The sequence below is a fragment of the Pseudorca crassidens genome, chromosome 20 (assembly GCF_039906515.1).
Source record: "Pseudorca crassidens isolate mPseCra1 chromosome 20, mPseCra1.hap1, whole genome shotgun sequence".
NCBI lineage: Eukaryota > Metazoa > Chordata > Mammalia > Artiodactyla > Delphinidae > Pseudorca > Pseudorca crassidens.
Genome location: NC_090315.1, coordinates 44039555 through 44066606, shown reverse-complemented (window position 1 = coordinate 44066606; position 27052 = coordinate 44039555). Strand labels below are relative to the sequence as shown.

The 27052-nt window shown below is 44.8% G+C and overlaps 1 protein-coding gene across 1 annotated transcript in view; it reads left to right on the top strand.

Moving 5' to 3' along the window:
• RANBP10 (RAN binding protein 10) overlaps positions 1–27052 on the top strand; it is a 66464-nt gene that overhangs the window by 8712 nt on the left and 30700 nt on the right. Inside the window, exon 3 of the mRNA XM_067720803.1 lies at positions 15858–15910. Within this exon, the coding sequence (XP_067576904.1) occupies positions 15858–15910 (53 nt within the window). The remainder of the gene's footprint in view (positions 1–15857; positions 15911–27052) is intronic.

Genomic DNA, 27052 nt, shown 5'->3' with positions numbered 1-27052 from the left:
GCTGTTCCTCCCCTTCCTGTCTTGTGGACTCTCTGGGTGTTTTGATGGTGCTGGTGGTAGTGTATGCATGAGTGTCTCCAGACACACATTCAGAACCACCTTCCTCTCTGCAAGCATATCCTGTCTCATGGTCCCTTTGCCTTCAGGCTTGCTCTTTCTTGGATGGTACCGGGTTGGGTCCGTTCATCTAATACCCTTCCTCTCAGTGGGGGGGCCTGCACAGAATTGGGCTCAGTGCGTGACTGGGTGGCTTCCTGGTAGAGGGGCAGGGTTGGGGTGCGGCTGCTAGAGGAGCAGCTTGTACACAGTAGCTGGTGTCATGAAGGACTGTGGCTTTAAGCAGGCCCGTCAGACCAGGAAGTAAAATCCCCAGCATCAAATATTAGCCCTCGTTTCAGACCTAAATGTCAGTTGGTGTTTCTCCTGAAATGTCTCGCAGGGACCGTTTTGTAACCACGACCTCAGAGATCCCCTCTGTTGTGGAGGCTGTTGATTTCTTATCTGGGGCAGGTTCTGACAGAGACAAGATTGCCAGCCTTGCGAGCTGCGGCTTACGTGTTAGATGTTAAGAGGAAACTGTCCGATGAGATTCCAGTAGCTCCTTGGGGGGTCTGAGGCAGGGGACGGGGCAGTGGTGACTGGCCCTTTGACCTGAGAGGCTTGACGGCAGAGCTTACCTTCCTGCAGCCCCCGAGAGCCATCTCAGCCCTGAGGCTGAGGAGCTTGTCTCTTCTCTCCTCTTTGTCACTTCCTACCAGAGCTCTGTGGGCCTGGAGACATTCAATTGATGGAACTTAAATTAAAAATGTTCAGGCAATTCCCTGGTGGTCCAGTGGTTAGGACTTGGCACTTTCACTGCCAGGGCCCTAGTTGGATCCCTGGTTGGGGAACTAAGATCCCGCAAGCCTTGTGGCACAGCCAAAAAAAAAAAAGTTCAGGTCCCATAATCATTGGCAACATTTGTTAAAAGTGTCTATGGGCTTGCCAGTCCATAAAATCCACCTTCTCTCTAATGAGAAATGGATGAAAAGTAAAAAGAGTTAGTTCTGTGTTCTTCACTCTTGTCATCTGCTGTGTGCTTATGGTGAGGGACTTCTTTCTTCTGGCCCTGACCTGAGGTCAGGATACTCCGATGCTTTCCACTGAGCTCTGCCAAGCCCTACTTGTCTTGTCCGGAAAAGCCAGATGAGGCTAATGCTGGCCTGCAGGGCCATAGGAGTGTTTTTGGTGACACTGTGTGTGTGTGTGTGTGTGTGTGTGTGTGTGCGCGTGCGTGCGTGTATGTATGGTAAAATAAATATAAAACGTACCATTTTAGCCATTTATAAAAAATAAATTTATTTATTTTTGGCTGCGTTGGATCTCTGTTGCTGTGTGCGGGCTTTCTCTAGTTGGGGTGAGCGGGGGCTACTCTTCGTTGCGGTGCGCAGGCTTCTAATTGCGGTGGCTTCTCTTGCTGCGGAGCACGGGCTCTAGGTGCGAGGGCTTCAGTAGTTGTGGCACGTGGGCTTAGTTGCTCTGTGGCACGTGGGATCTTCCTGGACCAGGGATTGAACCCGTGTCCCCTGCACTGGCAGGCAGATTCTTAACCACTGCGCCGCCAGGGAAGGTGACCATCTTTTCAGTTCTTTTGAGTGTACACTTAAAAATTGCTTGATTAGCATTCCATGGCGGTCCAGTGGTTGGGGCTCTGTGCTTCCACTGCAGGGGGCCCGGGTTAGATCCCTGTTCAGGGAACTAGGATCCAGAAGCCCCGTGGTATGACCAAAAAAAAAAAAAGAATTGCTTGATTGTTCCATGTTTAACTTTTTGAGGAATCACCAAACGATTTTCCAAAGCAGCTATACAATTTTATATCCCCACCAGCAATGTGTGACGTTTCTAATTTCTCTACATCCTCACCAACAACTTATTTCCTTTTTTCTTCTCCCTCCCTTCCTCATCCTAGGTGTGAATTAGTATCTCATTTTGGTTTTGGTTTGCAGTTCCTAATGACTAGTAACGTTGAGCATCTTTTCATGTATTTATTGGCCATTTTTATATCTTCTTTGGCGATACAAATGTCTATTCAAGTCCTTTGGCTATTTTATAATTGAGTTGTTTGTCTTTTTTTTGTTGACTTGTAGGAATTCTATATATATTTTGAATAGTAGATCCTTATAGGATATATGAATTGGAAATATGTTCTCCCATTCTCTAGGTTGTTTTTTCACTTTTTTTTTTTTTTTTTTTTTGCCTCGCTGGGCAGCTTGTGGATTCTCAGTTCCCTGACCAGGGATCAAACCCGTGCCCCCTGCGGTGGGAGTGTGGAGTCCTAACCACTGTACCACCAGGGAATTCCCTCTTTTCGCTTTCTTGATAATGACCTTTGATGCATAAAAGTTTTAATTTTGATGAAGTCCAGTTCATCTATTTTTTTCTTTTGGTGCTCATGCTTTTGGTATCATATCTAGGAATCCATGGCCTAAACCAAGGTCATGAATCTTTTCCTCTATGTTATCTTCTAAGAGTTTTATGGTTTTAGCTCTTGTATTATGATCATTGATCCGTTTTGAGTTAATTTTTATATAAGGTATGAAGTAGAAATCCAGTTGTCCCAGCACCAATTGTTGAAGAGACTATTCTTTCCCCATTGAATGGACTTAGCATCCTTGTTGAAAGTAATTCAGCTGTGTAAATTTATTTCTGGACTTTTACTTCTATTCTAATAGTCTATATGTCTACCTATGCCAGTACCACACTGTTTTGATTACTGTAGTTTTATAGTAAGTTTTGAAATTGGGAAGTATGAATCCTTTAACTTTGTTCTTTCTTCAAGATTGTTTTAGCTACTTGGGATCCCTTGCAAGTCCATATGGATTTTGAGGACTGACTTTTCCATTTCTACAAAAAAGACTGTTGGAATTTTTGTAGGGATTGTGTTGAATCTGTAAATCAATTTAGAGTATATTAACAATACTCTCCATCTTAATAATATTAAGCTTTCCAGTCCATGAACATGGGATGTCTTTCCATTTATTTTTGTCTTCTTTAATTTCTTTTAGCAATGTTTTATAATTTTTTGTATACAAACCTTTTATCTTCTTGGTTAAATTTATTCCTAAGGGTTTTTCTTGTTTGTTTCTTTGTTTGTTTTGATGCTGTTGTAAATGGAATTGTTTTCTTAATTTTCTCCTTCGGTTGTTCAGTGTTAGTATATTGAAACTGCTTCTTGTGTGTTGATTTTGCATCCTGCGACTTTGCTATTTATTAGGTCTAGTAAGCTTTCTGTGTATTGTTTGGGACTTTCTATATATAGGATTATCTAGATATAGGATCATGTCATCTGCAAATAGAGATAGTTTTACTTATTCCTTTCCAATTTTTATGCTTTTTATTTCTTTTTCTTGTCTAATCGGTCTGAGTAGAACTTCCAGTACAGTGTTGAATAGCAGTGGTGAAAGGTGGACATCCTTGTATTGTTCCTCATCTTAGGGTAAAAGCTTTCAGTCTTTCACCATTGGGTATGTTGGCTGTGAGTTTTTCGTAAATGCCCTTTATCATGTTGAGGAAGTTCCCTTTTGTTCCTAGTTTTCTGAGTGTTTTTATCATGAAGGGATGCTGGATTTTTCAAAAGCTTTTTCTGTCAATTGAGATGATCCTGTGGTTTTCTTTTTCCTTCTTTCTGTTAATGTGGTTTATTATATTGATTGATTTTATTTTTTTCCTTTGGCTGCATTGGGTCTTCATTGCTGTGTGTGGGCTTTCTCTAGTTGCAGTGAGCGGGGGCTACTCTTCGTTGCCGTACGTGGGCTTCTCATTACAGTGGCTTCTCTTGTTGCGTAGCACGGGCTCTAGGCACGCAGGCTTCAGTAGTTGCAGCACGTGGGCTCAGTAGTTGTGGCACGCGGGCCCTAGAGCACACTGGCTTCAGTAGTTGTGACGCATGGGCTCAGTAGTTGCGATGCGTGGGCTCTAGGGCATGCGGGCTTCAATAGTTGTGGCTTGCGGCCCCTAGAGCACAGGCTCAGTAGTTGTGGCGCATGGGCTTAAGTTGTTCCGCAGCACGTGGGATCTTCTTGGACCAGGGCTCGAACCCACGTCCCCTGCCTTGGCAGGTGGATTCTTTTTTTTTTTTTTTGCAGTACGTGGGCCTCTCACCAATGTGGCCTCTCCCGCCGCGGAGCACAGGCTCTGGACGCGCAGGCTCAGCGGCCATGGCTCACGGGCCCAGCTGCTCCGCGGCAGGTGGGATCTTCCCAGACCGGGGCACGAACCTGTGTCCCCTGCATCGGCAGGCGGACTCTCAACCACTGTGCCACCAGGGAAGCCCCAGTCGGATTCTTAACCACTGAGCCACCAGGGAAGTGCCTTGATTGATTTTCTTATGTTAAATTGCCCTTGATTTCCTGGCATAAATCTCACTTGGTCGTGATATTAATCCTTTTAATGATGTTGAATTTGGTTTGCTATAGTTTTGTTGAGGATTTGTGCATCTCTCTTCAGAAGGTATACTGATCTATAATTTCCTTTTCTTTTGATGTCTTCTTGATGGCTTTTTGATTGCTTTTCCAGGGTCTGCCCCATCTTGGTCTTGGAACTGGGTACAACACATTTGCAACAGTACCCAGACATTATTCTGCCAAGAACCGAAGTCTCTAGGCCAGAGCTGGGAAGGTGCTTAGGAGCCCGTTTAGTCCAGTCTCTCTTCTTCTGATAGGGAACCTGAGATGTGGGGTGAAATCAAAGACCCACAGTCCTGAGTTAGGCTGCAGTGTCTGAGACCAGGCTTCAGAGTCTGGGATGTTGTCTCTGGAGCCCTGCCGCAAAGTGTCCCTGTCACTTTAAAACTCTTCAGGGGCTTCTCTTCAGGAGGCAGGAAGGGAATGTCAGACTTGTTGCCAAAGAGGGTCCTTGCGTGGAGCGCTCCAAGCTATCTCTGAGGACCAGGTGGGGGATTACAGCAAAGGGGTGGTCTCCTCCCTCCAGGCCTTGCTGTACATCTTCGAAGGGTGTGAGAGTCCAGAGGCCTGCTTTCTAAGGTCCTGTCCTCTGTCTATCCCCAGGCCTGCCTGGGTCATGGAAGACTCTCCAGTGAGTTAGAGCTGTGCTGAGGCTGTGTCACTTCAGCGGGGTCTCCTGAGGGTCTCCTCTGGGTTATGCTTGGGATGCACCAGGAGCCCCACCTCCTCTACTGAGCATGGATTTTGACCATTTCTTGCTGTTTCTGAAGGTGTGCTCTTCTGATGCAGATTCAGCCCTCCTGTCAAGGCTCAGGGAAGTGAGTATACTGAGGAGCTGACCATGAAGACCAGGTCCCTCATTGCGTCTCTCTGGCATTGAAATGTTGCCCTGGGGCAATCCAGGGAGAGTCTGATGGGTGAGAGCCAGCAACCTCTTCAGTATGCAGCCATCAGCTGGCTCTTGAAAATGATTTTTCTATGATTATCAAAGTAATTTATGTTAATTGTAGAAGATCTGGAAAACTAAAGAGAAAAAGGAAGAATCTAAGCTGACTGGAACATGCTCGCAACTCTCTGCATGACTGCAGTGGTTTCAGCGGACTGTTGCTTTTGTGGGAGAGTCAGCAGAGGCGGATGGAGGGCAGCATGGACCCCAGAAACGACCAGTCCATTCTCAAGGCTGGTCATTTTCCAGGGCCCTGGTTTGGACCTGCTGCCTCAGGGTGGACCTGGCTGTGTGGTCAGCTGAGGGCCACTGCTGCTGCTGCTGCTCTTCTCTCCTGCTCTCTGGGAGATCCTGACCCAGCCCTCTTCTCTCTGGAGCCTGACAGAGAGGCGGAGTCACTCTTCTAGCCCATGTTGTGGTTTTTGCGGTGAAGAGTAGAGACTGAGAAGGTAGAGGCCGACTCATGGCCTCTCTGCCATGAGAGCTCGTCTGTTGTCCCTCTACACTTACTGGCTGTTTCACCTCTCTGACAAACGCTATTTTCTATTTTGCTACCATGTTAGAAGAAAGGAGTAAATCAGATGGGTTTACCTTACTTTCAGTCATTTTATGGGGTAAATAACTGTTCCCCCAAGCTTCTCAGATACATCCTGCTACTTGAAAAGAAAGCCCTAGTGGAGATGTGAAGTGTGGGGAACTAAGCTCTGTCTGTGCCTGTCACCAGCTTGGGGAGTGAGAGCCCTTGTTGCGTCCCTCCCAGGAGACCGTGGCAGCCTGTGTCTGTTAGTGTTCCTAGCATTGCCTGACCCATTACCAAGAAGGAAGCAAATGCTCACCTTCTTTCTCCTTGGCAGTCCTATGTAAACAGGCATTTGTTTTTAGATGTCCCAAGATCCAGACCTTCAAGGATGGCCTACTTTCCTTTACCAGATTCCAATACTAGAAGAGCCACCAGTGCATGAACTAGAAGACAGTGGGGTTGTCCACTCCTTTCAGTGGCTGCCCTGAGGGCTGTCTGGATTCATGGCGATAGCTGAGGAAGCAGACTCTGACAGGCCAAGTGATGTGCCCTTGGGCACATGGTGAAGAGGTGATTTGAATCTGGGTTTGTCCGATATATTTGCTCTGATACAGGTATGTTTCCTGTTCAGCTGTTTGTGCACAGTGTAAAGGCTTGGAGCAGAGCTGGAGCAAGGCTGCTACTGACAGGCACTTAGGCTCCAAACTTTCCAAGTACGTCTCAGAATTGCCCTTTCTTTGGTAACTGGTTGTGTTGGGATGTGTCCTGGGCAGCTCCTCCCCCACCCAGTAAGTTCACCGTATTCTAAAGAACACTTGGCTCTCTCCACATCTTGCCATCCCACTATTTCTTTCCTTGTCCAGCCTTGTCATCTTCCACTGGGATGATTTTGGTAGCCTCTAGTTTTGCTTCTTCAATCCATTTTTCAAATATCAGATGTTTGATCAGTTGCGCCCTTTCTTAAACCCTTTCTGCAGCTTCCCAATGACCTCCCATGAAGTTCAAACTCCTTAAGCTAGTATGCAGGCTGTGTGTGAATAGCTTGTTTCCGGCTCCAGCTTTGGCTCTTTTTAGGTCTACCCAAGCTGTGACCCAGCCACACTGAACTCTTCTCACTTCCTTGACCACGGGGCTGCTTTCTTGCCTCTACGCCTCAGCACATTCTGTTGCTTCTGCGTGGAGCAAGCTCCTTTTTTCTTCCCCTCATCTCCTTTACTAGGTCTTGGCTCAGCCTTCGCTTCCTCTGGGAACCCCCCACTCATTGCACCCTGATTCTCTGGCCCACCCCTGACTTGGCACTGGAAACTGTTCCAGGGCAGGGAATCCACCCTTGTGTCCCCAGCGCAGTACTAGGCACAGAGGATCTTTGTGGAATGGGTGACTACAGAGGCCTCTATGAAGAGACATTTATCACACCTGTTTTTACAACTTTAGCAAGGACCCAACAGCAGCAAACAACCCATTCATTTTCAAGTGCCACCAGAGATCAACGGAGGGGAGGCAGCATCAGGGTGACTTCTTAACGTCATTCTTCCTGCTTCTTAGATCCAAAGGTGAACATACTTGGGTTTGGGTTTTTTTTCCTTATTGTTTTGTCTCATTCATGGCAGCCTATCGGAGAGCTGCGACCACATCAGTCCAGGAGCTGGCAAGGCACTACACATGTTACTCATTGGTGATTTTTCTTTTTAATAAATTTATTTATTTATGTATTTATTTTTGGCTGTGTTGGGTCTTCATTGCTGTGGGCGGACTTTCTCTAGTTGCGGCGAGTGGGGGCTCTTCTTCATTGCGGTGGCTTCTCTTGCTGTGGAGCACAGGCTCTAGGCACGTGGGCTTCAGTAGTTGTGGCTCACAGACTCCAGAGCGCAGGCTCAGTAGTTGTGGAGCATAGGCTTAGTTGCTCCGCAGCATGTGGGATCTTCCCGGACCAGGGCTCAAACCCATGTCCTCTGCATTGGCAGGCGGATTCTTAACCACTGCGCCACCAGGAAAGTCCCCTCATTGGTGATTGAGAGGAAACCTCAGGTCTTACCTAGATTTTTTGTGAGTGGATGGAGAAGTGAACTTCCCTTGTGCCTGTTATGTCACTAGGTCTGTTGTTGTAAGTCATTTAATTTCACAGTGCTGAAGTCCAATGCCAGCAAGAGGGGAGAATAGTACTGGGGATGTTGTGGCTGAGTTCAGAGCTCACTTACCTGTCATATAGCTCTGTCATGACCTCATACCACCTAGAAGCTGAGGTTCCCATTGAAATGTGGCTGGGAGAGAGCCTGTGACTTTGGTGATAAAATTCTTTACCAACCTGTGAATGGATGAACCCTAGGCGTTTGTTGAATGTCCATTATTTGCCCAGCACTGCACTTGAGTCTTGCTTTTCCTCTGAGGGCTGGAGGCTCCAGCCCATAGCCCCGGCATCCTGAGGTGGGCAGCAGACGCAGCATCTGTTCTCCCCACTGTGGCACGAGACGTAGGGTTGGAGCCTGCAGACTTAGGCTCCATCTATTGTGCTTGTTTGTTTGGGTTGAGGGATTGATGTTTGGGAGATATCAGAACCAAATAAACTCATATTCACATGCTGGGTTTTTGGCCAGAGATGACACCTTGGAAAAGGCAGGTAAAGGTATTATCTCCCTGGACCCTAAATGACCAAGCTTGAAGAGAGGAAAAGACTTTATGTAATAACAAATGTTATAATTGGTGGTAGTGGGCTTGAACCTTTTTTTTTTAAACAGTTGTTCTGATATGTGTTCATTTATTTTATTGTGGTAAAATATAAATAAATAACATAAAATTTACCATTTTAATAATTCTTAAGTGTACAGTTCAGTGGCCTTAAGTACATTAACATTGTTGTACAACCATCACCATCATCTGTCTCCAGAACTTTTTCCATCTTGCCAAACTGAAACTCTGTACCCATTAAACAATAACTCCCTATTCTCCCCTCCCCCTAGACCCTGGCAACCACCATTCTTTGTTTTTATGAATTTTATTTCATTTAGCATAGTGTCCTCAAGGTTCATCCCTGTTGTAGCATTTGTCCGAATTTCTTTCCTTTTTACGGCTGTATAATATTCCATTGTGTGTATATACCATATTCTGTTTATCCACTCATCAATAGAAACTTTCTACCCGTTAAAAAACAAAAATTCAACTGGTGAATTTGAAGATTTAATTGGCTTTATTCAACGGTTCATGAATTGGGCAACATCACATTTAGCAAGTAGAGAGAGACTCCTTCCAAGGGGTTGTACAAAATGAAAGGTTTTTATCTGGCAGAAGGAGGGTGGGGCAAGAAAGTTATTAGCAAAAGAAAAGAAAGGATTGTTTTAGGCAGGACATCTTTTGCAGGAAGGGAATGGTGGGGTTTTATCATGCAGATTACCTCAGTAGTGCTAATCAGGAAATTTCAGATTGATTGTTTAAAGGTCACATTCCTGAGAGAGGTTCAAAGTGCAATTAATTTTTTTAAAAATTAATTAATTAATTAATTTTTGGCTGTGTTGGGTCATCGTTGCTGTGTGCGGGCTTTCTCTAGTTGCGGTGAGTGGGGGCTGCTCTTTGTTGCAGTGCATGGGCTTCTCATTGTCCTGGCTTCTCTTGTTGCGGAGCACGGGCTCTAGGTGCACAGGCTTCAGTAGTTGTGGCGCACAGGCTTAGTTGCTACGCGGCATGTGGGAATCTTCCCAGACCAGGGCTCCAACCCATGTCCCCTGCGTTGGCAGGCAGATTCTTAACCACTGCGCCACCAGGGAAACCCTAATTTTTTTTTTTTTTTTTTTTTTTTTTGCGGTACGCGAGCCTCTCACCGTTGCGGCCCCTCCCGCCGCGGAGCACAGGCTCCCGACGCGCAGGCCCAACGGCCACGGCCCACTGGCCCAGCTGCTCCGCGGCTCGCAGGAGCCTCCCGGACCGGGGCACGAACCCGTGTCCCCCGCATCGGCAGGAAGACCCCCAACCACCGCGCCACCAGGGAAGCCCTACTTTTTTTTTTAAATTGGGGTATAGTTGATGTGCAGTGAAGTCTTGGTTTGCTGTCCTAGGGGCAGATAACTCCATTTTGGTCTTGTTATTTCTTTTTAATACACCTTTGGCTGATTGTGAATAAAGCCACTATGAATCTGGGTGTCCAGATACCTGTTAGAATTCTGCTTTCAATTCTTTTGGGTATATGCCCAGAAGTGGAATTGTTGGATCTTATGGTAATTCTGTGTTTGAATTGCCATATAATTAACTGCCATACTGTTTTCCACAGTGGCTGCACCATTAATACACATGGGTTTCAGTTTCTCTACATCCTCACTAATACTTGTTATTTTTTGGTTTTTTGATAATAACCATACTAAAGGGTGTGAAATGGTATCTCATTGTGGTTTTGATGTGTATTTCCTAACAATTAGTGATGCTGAGCATCTTTTCATGTGCTGATTGGCCATGTGTATCTCTTGTTTATTCAAGTCCGTTGCCCATTTTAATAGAGTTGCTTGTTTTTTTGTTGTTGATTGTAAGAGTTCTTTGTATATCCTGGATATTAAACCCTTATCAGGTATATGATTTGCAAATATTTTTCCCATTTCTTTGGTTGCTTTTCACTGTGTTGACAGTCCTTTGATGCACAAAAGTTAGATGTAGTCCAATTTATTTTTTCTTTTGTTGCCTGTGCTTTGGGTGTCCAAAGAATCCAGGAAATCATTGCCAATTCCAATGTCATAAAGCTTTTCTCCTCTGTTTTCTTCAAAGAGTTTTATAGTTTTAGGTTTTACATTTAGGTCTTTGATCCATTCTGAGTTAATTTTGCATATGGTGTATGGTAAGGGTCTCCAACTTCCTTCTATTTTTGTTGTTTTTTTTAATAAATTTATTTTATTTATTTTTGATTGCGTTGGGTCTTCGTTGCTGTGCGAGGGCTTTCTCTAGTTGTGACGAACAGGGGCTACTCTTCGTTGCGGTGCACGGGCTTCTCATTGTGGTGGTTTCTCTTGTTGTGGAGCATGGGCTCTAGGTGCACAGGGTTCAGTAGTTGTGGCCCGTGGGCTCTAGAGCGCAGGGTTAGTAGTTGTGGTGCATGGGCTTAGTTGCTCTGTGGCATGTGGGATCTTCCCGGACTAGTGATCGAACCTGTGTCCCCTGCATTGGCAGGAGGATTCTTAACCACTGCGCCACCAGGGAAGCCCCAACGTCATTCTTTTTTTTTTTTTTTTTTTTTATGGTATGCGGGCCTCTCACTATTGCGGCCTCTCCCGCTGCGGAGCACAAGCTCCGGACGCGCAGGCTCAGCGGCCATGGCTCACGGGCCCAGCCGCTCCGCGACATGCGGGATCATTCCAGACCGGGGCACGAACCCGTGTCCCCTGCATCGGCAGGCGGACTGTCAACCACTGCGCCACCAGGGAAGCTCCCAACTTCATTCTTTTGCATGTGGATATCCAGTTGTCCCAGCACCAGTTGTATATCTATTTGGATATCCACATGTCCCATTTGTTGAAAAGACTATCACTTTCCCATCGAATCGTCTTGGCATCTTTATTGAAATCAGTTGACCACATATAGGAGAGTTTATTTCTGGGTTCTTAATTTAATTTTATTTATTTATTTATTTTGGTTGCATTAGGTCTTCGTTGCTGTGCGCGGGCTTTCTCTAGTTGGGGCATTCAGGGCCTACTCTTCATTTTGGTGCACAGGCTTCTCATTATGGTGGCTTCTCTTGTTGCAGAACATAGGCTCTAGGCGCCCGGGCTTCAGTAGTTGTGATGCGTGGGCTCAGTAGTTGTGGAGTATGGGCTTAGTTGCTTGCGGCATGTGGGATCTTCCCGGACCAGGGATCGAACCTGTGTCCCCTGAATTGGCAGGCGATTCTTAAGTACTACACCACCAGGGAAGTCCCCAACTTTTCTTTTCCCAAATGGATGGCATTGATTTTGTATATTGCTTTGGGTAGTATTGACATCTTAACAATATTGTCTTCCAGTCCGTGAACACAGATGTCTTTCCATTTATTTGTTTCTTTTTACTTATTTATTTAAATATTTTATTTATTTATTTGGCTGTGCTGGGTCTTATTTGCAGCATGTGGGATCTAGTTTCCTGACCAAGGACCGAACCCGGGCCCCCTGCATTGGGAGTGTGGAGTCTTAGCCACTGGACCAACAGGGAAGTCCCTGTGTCTTTTTTAAAATTTATTTATTTATAAAATTTAATTTATTTATTTATTGGCTGTGCCGCATGGCTTGCTGGTTCTTAGTTCCCTGACCAGGGATCAAACCCCGGGCCCCAACAGTGAAAGCCCTGAGTCCTAACCACTGGATTGCCAGGGAATTTCCTATTTCTGTCTTCTAAAATTTCAGCAACATTTTAGTTTTTAGTGTACAAGCTTTTTGCCTTCTTGGTAAAGTTAATTCCTAAGTATTTTATTTTTTTTGATACTATTGTAAACGGAATTATTTTCTTGATTTCTTTTTTCCTTTGTTCAGTGTTTATGTTGAAACACAACTGCTTTTTGTGTGTTGATTTTGTATCCTGTGACTTTGCTGAATTTGTTTGTTAGTACTAACAGTTTTTTGTGGAATATAGGATTCCTACATATAGGATCATGTCATCTGTGAACAGAGATAGTTTTACCTATTCCTTTCCAATTTGGATACCTTTTATTTCTTTTTCTTGTCTACTTGCTTTGGCTAGAACTTCTAATACTCTGTTGAATAGAAGTGGTGAAAGCAGGCATCTTTGTCCTGTTCCTGATCTTAGAGGAAAAGTTCTCATTCTTTCACCATTGGATATGATGTTAGCTGTGGGTTTCTCATATAAGGCCTTCCTTTTATTATGTTGAGATAGTTTCCTTTTATGCCTAGTTTGTTGAGTGTTTTTGAGAAGTAATTTAATATACCGTACAATTCACTCACAGTGTACAATTCACTGTTTTTTTAGTATATTCACAGTGTCCTTATAGTTTTTTTTTCTGCTCTTTGCTGATCTTAGACTTGTTGGTTAAGTTTTTAAGTGTATGAAGACTTGCTGGAAGGCTGCATCTTTTTGTAATTTTAGAACATCATACTTTTGGAAAAGACTTAATATCATCCAATGTTTGAAAAATTGGGACTCATTCCCTTTGAACACTGACTTAGCTTGACCTCATATGAACATGCAACTTAGGCTTCTGTGAGGCTGCTCCCTGTGTCATTGACACTCACGGGGGCATGACATCCAAGTGTGGGTATTGGTCTCCTCTGTGTGCGCTACCCTTAGCTTATCTACTCAGATTCTCAAGTTGACCCTGGGGTTTGAACAGAGGCTCCCAGGCCATCCACTGGTAAACACTGTCCCACCTGTGGGGCAGAGTCTGCAGGGAGGTGTTGAGGGCTAACTGCTGGAGGTGGAAGAGGCTTCCCCTATACAGAGACATAAGCAACTTGTGTTTGAGTGCATGTGCCTTAGTAGTTCCCTGTTCCCATGGGAAGTTGTGGAACCAGAGCTCTGTTGCTGGTGGCCAAGCATACTCTTCCTGGATGACCCTTGACCTCCCCTATTTGCAGTAGCCTTAAGCAGTTGGGGGTCACCCAGGAAGCACATGTGCTTCAAACATAAGCCCTCATCTTAGTGTCAGGAAACCTGTATGCCAGGGATGGGATCACATGTGATGTTGGGCAGAGGCCAGGCCCCTCTAAACAGGGCAGGATAAGTGGCCTGGCATCCAAGTCAGGAAAACTCCTGGCTATGTTGCATTTGCATATGTTGATTGATGACTGCAGGGGCAGTTGGGGTAATTTGCTGCTTGTTCAGCTGTGGTGCAAAGGGAATGGAGACCAACTTTTGGCAGCATCTTCCACGTAAAGTAAGGAAGCTGATTATTTGGGCTGCTGTTTTTCTGGGCAAATGTGCAGGTTTTAGTCTAATGGGAATCCTGCCAGCAGGCTTACACAGCTTCTGCTCCTGATGGTCCTTGAAGGTCCCCTCCTGGCAGGAGGTAGCAGGCAGTTTGAGAGTCTTTTGAACCATGGGAGTCATTCTTTGAAGTGCTGTTCCTTTCCCTTTTCTCCTTTCCCTTCCCTCCCCTTTCCCCTAACCCCTGCAGGCCAGTTATTCAGCTGCTGCCCTGTGTTGATGCTGTCGTTTCCTGGGTCCTGCCCAGCAAGATGGGGGGTAGCTGGTTTCAGGGGAAAATGGGTGGGTCAGAGCCTTCCTCCCTGCTCTCCAACACCCAGTGGTGCAGCTGGCCAGAGAAGGGCAAAGGGGCATTTGCTGCAGGTGGAAGTCTCGCAGCTTCAGGAGCACCACGTTGTGGGGACTCTGGTAGTGTTAGGAAACAGGTACATAAGGTGCATGGAACATGCCAGGAGAGAAAAAGAATGGCCCAAGGTGGGGAAATGTATGTAAAATGGTTTCTTGCAGAATTACAACAGGGAACAATTAGAATGTAAATGTAAGCTACTTGGAAATGGTCAAAATAAGGCAACCCCATGTAATTGCTTTTTTAAAAATACATTTTTTATTGTGGTAAAATATACATCACATAAATTTTATCACTTTAACTATTTTTAAGTGAACAGTTCAGTGGCATTAAGCTCATTCACATTGTTTTTATTTACTTATTTATTGTTGGCTGCATTGGGTCTTCGTTGCTGCACGTGGGCTTCCTCTAGTTGCGGCGAGCAGGGGCTACTCTTCTTTGCCGTTGCACGGGCTTCTCGTTGCGGTGGCTTCTCTTGTTGCGAAGCACAGGCTCTAGGCACATGGGCTTCAATAGTTGCAGCACGCAGGCTCAGTAGTTGTGGCACACAGCCCTAGAACGCACGGGCTTCAGTAGTTGCAGCGTGTGGGCTCTAGAGCGCAGGCTCAGTAGTTGTGGCACATGGGCTTAGATGCTCCGCGGCATATGGGATTTTCCCGGACCAGGGCTCGAACCCGTGTCCCCTGCATTGGCAGGCAGATTCTTAACCACTGCGCCACGAGGGAAGTCCTTATTCACATTGTTAATGCAACCGTAAAGTTACCCCTTAGCCGTCTTGGTTGGGGTAACCGTAAAGTTACCCCAAGCCGTCTTGGTGTTTTCAATATTGTGAGCTTCTCAACTACCTCTTGATGCTCATATGCGGTTAATTCAGGCATCATGTGTGGGTTTCTACTATTTTACACTTAGATAGTGTTGACTTGTTTCTCTTATTTCTAAGTTCTTGGGGAAATACCTCACTGTTTCTTTGTACACTACAAATATTTAGACTAAAAAACCCTGTTCATTTCCTTTTCTGACCTGCCCTCTCATGAGTGCCACTGAGATATCTTTGACAGAGTTGCCCAGCATGGGTCCCACCTGGCTGTAGCTGCCTAAATTGTTTAGGTACCTGGGTGGGAAGAGTACGGGGTGGGTCTCTGGGGCCTCACACACCACCACCTTCAGCTTTGGATGACTGAGGAGACCAGTGGTGAATGTATAGGGCAAGGGTAATGAATTTGGAGACCCCAGAGAAGAAGCCCTGTGTGAGGGGTCTTTATGATCCTATATGGATCCAGCTGGCTTTAAATTCTTCCATGTTTTGGTCTTTGCTGAAGAGTGACTTTGTCCCTTTGGGCTTAATCTTGCATTATTCTGCCAAGCACTACCTAGGATTGAACTAGTTACTTTAGGCACTTCTTGGGAATAGATTCCGCCACCTTAGCTGGAGCCAGAAACCAAGGGACTGGAAGCAGTGACTCCAGGAAACTTTCCTCTGAAACTGAAGCCGGTGGTTCCTGGTTACAGACACTACCTCCTGTTTCTCCAGCTGCTTAAGGCATTGAGAGATTTCCATTAGAAAATCAAAATGTAAAGGTTCTCCAAGAACCACTAGTTTGTTAAAAGTGTCTCTACATTCATTGCTTTTCCTGTTTTTCTGTCTTTTACCAAGAAATATTTGAGAAGGGAGATGCATAATCATTTGCTAACCAGAATTTTTGTATGTATGCTTTTTCAAAGGTACATGGGAATAGGACTCTCAGCTCAAGGCGTCAACATGAACAGACTTCCTGGTGAGTCATTGGCTAAGAGAACATTTTTTTGCTCTCTTGATCCATTCTGTGATGAGAGTCATGGTGGCAGCCAACAAGCTGGAGAGGACTTTGTTTGCTGGCTGCCTACTTGCTAAGCCAAGCCATTGGGTGGAGGATCCTGAAAGGTGGCCATTGGGCCGGGCTGGTGTGGGCTTCCATTCCAAAAATTAATTGGCAAGTGATTGTCCTTCATGGAATTTGAACTGTTTACAGTCAAAACCAAGTGACCTGAGCTTGCTCCCAGTGGGAATACACCTGATTAGCCCTCACTGCTTTTGGCCTTTGCTTACCAGCATGGGACTCTGGCATATATGGAGAGGAAGACTGCCACCAACATTGGTTCCTTTTTTATCTTACTATGTTAATGACCAGAGTCTTTAAGTGACCTCCATGTGGAAGACAGTTGAGGCAGTTTCTTAATAAATAGGAGGATGTGCGTGAGACTTAGATTTACAGTCAGCAAACCTCAGATTTGTGGAAGGCTCTGGACCCTGCAGGTGGGCCTCCTCTACCACCCAGGCACCCTTTCAGCTGTTTTCTGCCCAGCAGTTCATGCCCAGTCCTGGGCTAGGCGCAGTTGAGGGGACAAAAGCCTCTACCAGAAGCTGGTGGGTTCTAGAATATGGTCCTCAGTCCATTTGTCCCTTGAGTGGTGTAAGTGGCATGGTGCAAGCTGTCCTGACACTGTCACGGAGGCAGGAAAAGTCCTTGTGTTTTTGCCCGGGCCCTCTCTACTTTTTGGCCTCTGACACAGAGAAGGCAGCTGGCTTTTTCCAAAGAGTGAGTAGCACTTAAACCGTATGTCTTTTCCAATCTATGTTTAATATCAATCAGGTTTTTTCGTCATTGACTAATTTCAAGTACTTGAAATCTAGACCTGCTCAGGATTCAACTAATTGTCAGGAACCTGACTTTTTTAAAAAAATTGGCTTTGATCTGAGCAAAAACTGTCCTTTAGTTATTAATCAGAATGTGTGTGGCATGTTTGGCCTCTTTGTGTAGCGTGCAGCTGTGGTGTGATCTTTTGTTATTCAAGCCTTGGCCTTAGCTGACTAGATGTATCTACAGTGTTCATAGCTCTGTCTCTTTGTGAACAGGGAGCTTAGAAAAATAATTTCCCATCAAAGGTAAACTGATTCTTAAATCTTTTTCTTGCACTAAATGTGCTCTTTGAACTTTTGCATGGCTTTGGTGGCAGAGAAGGTTCGTTTTACAAAAGTAACTACTATAATCTGTTATTGGGTGGCACTTTAAGCAACTCTGAACATTGGTTAAATGAATTTTTGTTAATCTGTAAAAGAATACTATGCAGCCATGAAAAAAATGAGGAGGCTCTTCAAGTACTGTTTTGGAGTAATCTCTGGGATGTATCACTAAGTGAAAAATACAATGTATATTATGCTACCAAATGTAAAAAAAAATGAGGGAAAATGAATATATCTGTATCTGCTTGTACACGCATAGAATATCTTTGGAAAGCTAAGAAAAACTTGTAATATTGGCTGTCCCTTGGGACAGGGTGGCTGGGGATAGGACTGGGAAGGAAATTTTTCACTTTTGAAGCTTTCACATTTTCTTTCTTGTGAATATATTACCTGTTTTAAATGCCCCTACATCAAGAAGCCCTCATGCCTGTCTTTTAGCTGGTCTTGGAATGCAGTCTTTTACCATGTGCATGATATTCTGAGTTCCACACACTCATCCTTCTTTAGTAAGAATCGTTTTCGCCTGGCCATTGGGTTTGGGATCCATGGTGTGGAGCAGGTGAGGTAGGAGGAGTTCAAGGTCTGCCTAAATTGACCTGAAACTGTTTGAGATGGAGCCATGTGGAGCTGTCTCAGTCTGTTTGCCTTGTTCATAAGATGGGTCTTTTGACCCCTCTGGGCTGCTTAGAGGTGAGCTGCGGGTCTTGTGCTTTGACATTGTTAATGTAACATTGTTGTGAAGTCGGACCCTGCCTGGCCCTGTAGGGAGAAGGGGCTTGGGGACAGTGGATAAGGTGTTAGTTCATGCACTAACACATCAGGAAAGCTAGCACCTTTTTTACATCCTCACTGGTGCATCTCTCTTTCGGCAAGAGAAAGGAGCCTCAGTGTTCTGTGGATATTGTACCTGTCTTCGTTTTCACTCTGCCTGCCAGCTCCTGCGGGTTTTCCTTCCTGCTGTATCTGATCATCTCCCTGATTATTCCTTAAGGTGGAAAGTAGGAATCAGGTTGCATCTAGATAGGGATTCTCCCTAGGAATGATGGATGCCTCTGACTTTCCCGGATACAGGGCTGGTTGAATGGCTGCGCAGACCTAGCACAGGACAGATGTAGGGATAGCAGCAAGACACTCCTCTCAGGAATGATGGGGGGGCCTGCCACTGTTCATCCCAGCACTGGGTTTGGAAGATCAGAATCCCCTTTGGTGCTTTCCATTTCCTGGGGTCACTGTGTGTGTGTATGCACGTACACGCATGCATGTGTGTGTGTACGATGAGCGTAACATTCTCCAAAACCAAAAGTATCATCATTCATAAACAGTTATACCTGAAACTACTTGGATGTACTTTGGTAGTGAGGTGAGAGGTAGAGGATGATAACAGCTAAAGCCTTTCTGCCAGTTGCTTCTGATTTCTAAGAGGTCATTGGTTGAGGTGAAAGCTATTTGGACTGTTCTGGATGTATGGTTGGTGGGAGGGGAGTGATGGTAGTGACCTTAGCTGTGTCTAGAATTTGAGACTTTGGTGTTAACTCCAGATGAGATGTTTGAGGGTTGATGTATCTCCTTGATAGATACAGGTGTATTTAGTGGAGAGTAGCTGTAGGGGTGGTTACTGCACCACAGCACTGTGAAGTGGTGTTTCAGCCTGGCATTTAGGGGCATTTAGGGGCAAATATCAAACTCCTATCTAAACTCCAGATAGGAGTTTGCCCGATGGTTTTGGGCAGTGGTACTTTAGGGCCTGAGAGTGGATCCATAAGTTTTCTGCTGTGATGGGATGGCTTCCTGGGAACAGTCAGGATGAACCAGTTGAGGGAAGAGTCTTGTGTACTATGGCAAGGGGCCTGGACTTCTGTATATATAAGCAGTGGGAGCTGCAGGAGCCTTTTTTTTTTTTAATTTTTGTTGAAGTATAGTTGATTTACAATGTGGTGTTAGTTTCAGGTGTACAGCAAAGTGAATCAGTTATACATGTACATATATCCTCTCTTTTTTTTTTAAGATTCTTTTCCCATATAGACTATTACAGACTATTGAGTAGAGTTCCCTGTGCTATACAGCAGGTTCTTATTAGTTATCTATTTTATATATAGTAGTGTGTATATGTCAGTTCTAATCTTCCAATTTATCCCTCCCCCGCCATATCCCCTGGTAACCATAAGTTTGTTTTCTACATCTGTGACTCTACTTCCATTTTGTAAATAAGTTCATTTGTATCCTTTTTTTTAGATTCCACATATAAGTGATATCATTTATTTGTCTTTCTGTGTCTGACTTACTTCACTCAGTATGACAGTCTCTAGGTTCACTCATGTTGCTGCAAATGGCATTATTTTGTTCTTTTTTATGGCTGAGTTTCAGGAGTGTTTTCAGCAGAGGCAAGATGTGATCATATTTGCTAGTTCAGGAGTGAACTAGTTTAGAAGAGGCCTTCTAGAAGGGGTCAAGGCTGGGCTGGGGCTCCTGGGCAGTAGAACTGTGAGAGCTCAGGCATGTCAGGGAACTTCAGGAGGTGGTAGATTAATTTATCAGTGAATCCATCAGGGACAGTTGGTCTTTTAGGGAGGACATGTTTTGGTGTTCTCTTCCTCTCTTGTTAGCTTGTTCAAGTAGCAGCTTTTTCTTGTGGCATTGCTTTTAGTATATTCTGCTTTGGCCATCTCGTTCTCTTAATGTATAGGAAAATGACTATGATTAATATTACTGAAACCTAAAAATGTCTTTGTGACTGATCTTTTAGATTAATTGAATCCGTTTTGTTAATTATTAAATACAGAACAATCACTGTTATCAATCTGTTGCTTTCTTTTTTTTTTAATATTTATTTATTTATTTATTTTGGGTGCGCTGGTTGTTAGTTGCGGCACATGGGATCTTCGATGTGGCATGCGGGCTTCTTAGTTGCGGCATGCGGACCCTTAGTTGCGGCATGCATGCAGGATCTAGTTCCCCGACCAGGGATCAAACCCGGGCCCCCTGCATTGGGAGCGTGGAGTCTTACCCACTGGACCACTAGGGAAGTAAGTCTGTTTCGTACATATTTTTAAATTGAGATATAATTAACATACCATAAAATTCACTCCTTTAAAGTGTACAATTCTGTGGTTTTAATATAGTTACAAAGTTGTGCTACCATCACTGCAGTCTAATTCCAGATTATTTTCATCATCCCAGAGAAAAACCCCATACCCATTAATAGTCATTCCTGGACTTTCCCTCCTTCTAGCCCCTGGAACCACTAATCTACTTTCTGTCTCCATGGATTTTCCTATTCTGGAGATTTCATATCAATAGAATCATATAATATGTTGCCCTTTGTGACTGGCTTCTTTCAGTTAGCGTGTTTTCGAGGTTCGCCTATGCTGTAGCATGTTTCAGAGCTTCATTCCTTCTTGTGGCAGAATATTATTCCGTTGTATGGATATATCACATTTTGCTTATCCATGCATCTGTTGATGGTCGTTTGGATTGTTTCCACCTTTTGGCTGTTATGATTGATGCTGCTATAAACATTTGTGTACAAGTTTTTTTGTAGACATGTGTTTTCATTTCTCTTGACTGTATACCTAGGAGTAGAAATGCTCGGTCATATGGTAACACTGTTTAGTCATTTGAGGAACTGCCAGACTGTTTTCCATAGTGGCTGCCCCATTTTACATTCCCACTAGCAGTGTATGAGGGTTGATTTCTCCATATCTTTGCCAACACTAGTTATTATCTGACTTTTTGATTATAGTCATCCTAGTGGGTACGAAGTGGTATTTCATTGTGGTTTTCATTTCATTTCCCTGATGACTAATAATATCAAGCCTCTTTTCATGTGCTTATTGACCATTTGTCTGTCTTCCTTGGAGAAATGTCTATTAATATCTTTTACTTTTTTTTTTTTTGGCCACGCTGCGTGGCTTGCCTATTTTTAAATTGGGTTATTTATCTTCTTATTATTGAATTGTAAGAGTTCTTTATATGTTCAGGATACAAGTTTCTTGTCAGTTATATGATTTGAAAATCTTTTCCCCTATTCTTTTATTTTTAATTTTTAAATTAAAAAAATTTTTTATACAGCAGGATATTAGTCATCAATTTTATACACATCAGTGTATACATGTCAATCCCAATCGCCCAATTCATCACACCACCATCCCCTATTCTTTAGGTTGACTTTTTCTTTCATATCTTTTCTGTTATGGTTTATTTTAAGCTATTAATATAGTTCCCTGTGCTATACAGTAGGACCTTGTTGTTTATCTATTTTATATATAGTAGTTTGTATCTGCTAATCCCAAAGTCCTAATTTATCCCTCCTCTTACCCCCCCCTTTCCTCTTTGGTAACCGTAAGTTTGTTCTTTATGTCTGTGACTCTGTTTCTGTTTTGTAAATAAATTCATTTGTATCATATTTTAGATTTCACATATACATGGTATCATATGGTATTTGTCTTTTTCTGACTTCACTTAGTATGATAATCTCTAGGTCCATCCATGTTGCTGCAAATGGCATTATTCCGTTGTTTTTTTATGGCTGAGTAGTGTTCCATTGTGTGTGTGTGTGTGTGTGTGTGTGTGTGTGTGTATTAGGTTGTCTTTTCTTTATTCTTTTATTTTTTTTTTTTTCGGCCACACTGAGGCATGTGGGATCTTAGTTACCCGACCAGGGATCGAACCCGTGCCCCCTGCAGTGGGAGCACAGATTCTTAACCACTGGACTGCCAGGGAAGTCCCAGGTTGTCTTTTCTTGATATCTTTTGAAGTACAACAGTTTTTAATTTTGATGAAGTCCAATTTATCTATTTCTTTCTTTTGTTGCTCATGCTTTTGGTATCATATCTAAGAATCCTTTGCCAAATCCAAGGTCGAGAATATTAAATATGTTTTCTTCTAAGAGGTTCATAATTTTACTCTTTTTTTTTTTTTTTTTTTTTTTGGCCACACCACATGGCATGTGGGATCTTAGTTCCCTGATCAGGAATTGAACCTGTTCCCCGTGCAGTGGAAGTGGGGAGTCCTAACCACTGGACTGCCAGGGAATTCCCATTTTACTCTTCTGTTTAGGTTTTTGATCCATTTTGAGTTAATTAAAAAAAATAATTATTTATTGGGCTGAGCCAGGTCTTAGTTGCGGCGCGCAAGATCTTCGTTGCCATGTGTGGGATCTTTGTTGTGGCATGTGGGATCTTTAGTTGTGGCATGCAAGCTTTCTCTAGTTGCAGCAAGTGGGGGCTACTCTTCGTTGTGGTGCGCAGGCTTCTCATCGCAGTGGCTTCTCTTGTTGCGGAGCACGGGCTGTCGGTGCGCGGGCTTCAGTAGTTGCAGCATGTGGGTTCAGTAGTTGTGGCTTGATTAGAACTTAAAGTAGCTGGGTGAAGTGGGTATGGAGGTAGTGGAGGCAGTTCTCACCTTCCTTGAGGAACCCAGCAGACTCTCTGTTGCCTATGAATGGTTGATTGTGCTTTGCCAGGCCCTGAAAGTGCAGTTAAGGGGCAGCCAAAGAGCCCTCCAGGCAAGAGCACAGGACTTACTCCTCTGTCTCCACTCTGTCTTTGAGCAGATCATGGCTCCAGAAAACCCAGTGTTTTGCTTAAGGTCCAGTAGACAGTGAACCCGCTTGCCCCAAAATGAGGTTACCTTCCTGCAGAAACCAGATCCTATACAGACTGCCAACAGACACATGAAAGAATGCTCAACATCATTAATCATTAGAGAAATGCAGATCAAAACTACAATGAGATATCATCTCACACCAGTCAGAATGGCCATCATCAAAAAATCTAGAAACAATAAATGCTGGAGAGGGTGTGGAGAAAAGGGAACCCTCTTGCACTGCTGGTGGGAATGTGAATTGGTACAGCCACTATGGAGAACAGTATGGAGGTTCCTTAAAAAACTACAAATAGAACTACCATATGACCCAGCAATCCCACTACTGGGCATATACCCTGAGAAAACCATAATTCAAAAAGAGTCATGTACCAAAATGTTCATTGCAGCTCTATTTACAATAGCCCGGACATGGAAACAACCTAAGTGCCCATCTTTGGATGAATGGATAAAGAAGATGTGGCACATACATACAATGGAATATTACCCGGCCATAAAAAGAAACGAAATTGAGCTATTTGTAATGAGGTGGATAGACCTAGAGTCTGTCATACAGAGTGAAGTAAGTCAGAAAGAGAAAGACAAATACCGTATGGTAACACATATATATGGAATTTAAGAAAAAAAATGTCATGAAGAACCTAGGGGTAAGACAGGAATAAAGCCACAGACCTACTAGAGAATGGACTTGAGGATATGGGGAGGGGGAAGGGTAAGCTGTGACAAAGCGAGAGAGAGAGGCATGGACATATATACACTACCAAATGTAAGGTAGATAGCTAGTGGGAAGCAGCCGCATAGCACAGGGTGATCAGCTTGGTGCTTTGTGACCGCCTGGAGGGGTGGGATAGGGAGGGTGGGAGGGAGGGAGACGCAAGAGGGAAGACATATGGGAACATATGTATATGTATAATTGATTCATTTTGTTATAAAGCAGAAACTAACACGCCATTTTAAAGCAATTATACCCCAATAAAGATGTTAAAAACAAAACAAAACAAAACAAAAAAACCAGATCCTCATGTGTTCCCTGTCTCTGTTGACAGTCACTGTCCACCTTGGCCCATAAGTGGGAGGAGACCTCAGAGTAATTGTCTCTCATCCCATGGTTCTGCTACTTCCCAAGCATCTCTTTAATTTGTCCCCCTTCTCTATCCCTACTCCATTGGGCTATTTCCATGGCCTCCTGATTAATCTCTTTACCTCAGGCCTCTGCTCTCCATTCCCTTTGTACACTCTGCCCCTTGCCTGCTTTGGACCTCTGACCCCTCTGCCCACAGGACACAGGTGCTGTGGGCCCTGCTCAGCCTTTTCTGCCACCTCTGCCCTCCACACACGCTGCACACCAGTATGTCTGTGTGGGACCCCAAACATCCTGCAGACATTTCCTGCTGTGCCCCTTGGCAGATGTCCTTCTTGCCCTGGAGGTGTCCTTCTTGCTTGTGACACCTCGTGCAGTCTTGCCTGACCCCTTCAGCCATGATCATGTCTCTGATGACACTTGCCACCCTGTCGCATGTGATCCTTCCACATTTATGCAACTGTATCCTTGCTGGGTTGTGAACTCCTTGGGACTGGACCACATCTTTTTATAGCAGCTCTCCCAGAGTGAGCACAGATGCCCTTGGGCTATGGGAGCAGGCCATTCCTGCATTTCCCTGTGCTTTGCCTCAGTGAAGTAGCTTCAGTAAGCCAAATGTGTTTTGGAACCAGTGCCGAGTCAGGTCCCCCTGGCCTGCAACCTGCCTTGGGCTAGAAGCCTTCATCTGGAGCTCAGCCTCCCATCACCGCCCTATTGTGGCACTGATAGTGCATGGGGGCTCTGCCACTACCTTCATTCTGTAGGAGGAGTCACTGTCTCCCCTTTTCTGTATGTCGGGGCTCAGTGTTGTTGAACCAACTACTGGCTCACTTTTGCTCATGTGAGGAAAGACCTAGGGCTGTGGTTGGCTTCCCGAGCAGTGTAGCTCAGTGGCCAAGAACATAGACTCTGGAGCCACACTGCATTTGCATCCTGGCAGCTGTGTTACCTAGAGCAAGTTACTTAACTGCTCTGGGTCTCAGTTTCCCCATGTGTAAAATGGATGCGATACTAGTACCTAACTCATATATGGGATGGGTATGGGGATTGAGTGCTTAAAGTGCTTAGAATAGTGCCTGATACAAAAGAGGGGTACACAAATTTTAGCTCCTATTGTTATTGAGAAGGTTTTTTTTAAATGTATGTATATATTTATTTATTTTTGGCTGCGTCGGGTCTTCATTGCTGTGCGTGGGCTTTCTGTAGTTGTGATGAGTGGGGGCTATTTTTCGTTGCTGTGCGCGGGCTTCTCATTGTGGTGACTTCTCTTGTTGCAGAGCACGGGCTCTAGGCGTGCGGGCTTCAGTAATTGTGGCATGTGGGCTCAGTAGTTGTGGCACGCGGGTTCTAGAGCTCAGGCTCAGTAGTTGTGACACATGGGCTTAGTTGCTCCACGGCATGTGGGATCTTCCTGGACCAGGAATTGAATCCGTGTCCCCTGCATTGGCAGGCGAATTCTTAATCACTGTGCCACCAGAGAAGTCCCCAGAAAGGTTTTTGTTTGTTTGTTTGTTTTTCCTACCTGAGGAAGAAAGTACCTATACATTTAAAGTTCTTTTATGGGTGTTTGTGTATCAGAGTGGAGTTAGGTGTAATCTGAACTACATTTTCTCTCCAGTGCTGTGTTTTCTGTATTTGAGTAGACACGTTTAGTACATTAGCTGGAGGTGAATTACGGAGGACGAAGATGGAATAGCAACCAAAGTCAGGATGTTGATGTTTTGAGTGTTTTCTTATAGATTTTCCTGTACTGGCTCAGCAAGCCCATCTTTGCCTTTAGGGCTGTCAGGAGTCGAGGGTAGCCACTCTGGGGGTCTCACTTGGCTCTGGGAGCAGGTGGTAACAGGGAGTGCTTTTCGTGTGAGGCTGTGTGCTCAGTTTTTCCTGGGAACATATGGGCATGTCGTAGCTTGCATGGTCAGAGGTTTTCTGTTGGAAGATGTGGAAGTTTTGATGTTTATCTTTTATAAAGTGTTTTTGGCCTCCTTAAGTATGAACCAAGGAACAGGTGTGGCCCAAAATAAGAATGTCAGAACGCTTGACTAAATGGCTTTGCAGCCAGGAAGGATGATCGGCAGGTAGGTGAGTGTACCTGCAGCCCCACCCTTCGGTTGTTGAGCTGGCAGCAAACCGCATGGGCTGGGATCCCTGGATTGGAGAAGCAGGAGGAAAGTCGGGGTGTGGATATAGGGGGATTTGGGCTTCTCCCAAGCTCGGGTGCTTTGAAGGGGGCAAGGATAGAACAGATCTTCCTTCTGTGTCTTGTACGTCGGACAGAGCCAGGGAGACTCAGGCTGTGTTGATAGGTGGCCTCATCCGCATCAGAGCTGGACAGCTGATAGTTTCCTCCTTCCATTTCCTTGGAGGAGACAGCTGTTCTCTTGGGGTAGCATCTATTACCTTAATTACTACAACCCCTCAAAGGAGAACCCAGGCCCGTTGAGGCATCCTTTCCTTGAACTGTTGGAAAAGAAGCAGCTGGAAGAACCACAGATGGGGATTGGGGATGGGGGGCATATCTTCTGAAGCAAATGGCACCTGGCAGCTGGGCCTCAGTGGGGGTGAGAGGGGAGGGTGTAGTGGTAGGGCAAGGAGGGGTGGCAGGGCGACTGTCTGCTTTCATTCCACATGATGGGTCATGATCAAGTGAGCATCTTTTCCTCTCCCTGGAGCTGACCTTATTAAGACTGTTACCTTACTAACAGAGTGAGCTATTAGGAGCACACCCATGGGAGTGTTTGTGTCCTAATCCCTGTGGCTGGGGCCTGCTTCTACTGGGTGGGACACATTCTGCAAACAGCTGATATTTCATATCTGTGTGTGCCATGGGAAAGGAACAGCAGATAGCAGAGATCAGGGCAGAGCCCTGAGGGTCCATGCCAGGTTCATGAGGGCAGAGGCTAGCTCCTGTCGGTGTGGCAATAAATAACTGAGTGTTGGATATCCTTCCTCTCTATCCTCCTAAGGATATGCAGAATAAGGTGTCTGCTCAGAGCAAATACCAATAGTAGGTGGCTTTGTGCAGCAGATGTCTTAGAGATTACTGACACGTAAGTGGGTTTCCAGTAGTCTGGAAGTGCTGTTAGTCTGTACCCACCAAATGGGGACTGCTTCTGTCCCACTCCATGTGGGCTGAGACCCTTGTTCCCCACAGCTGATGAGCCCCCTTTGTATTCATCATTGACCACCACCTCTCTTTGGAGCATCTTTCACCTAGGATCTACGTTGCTTCAC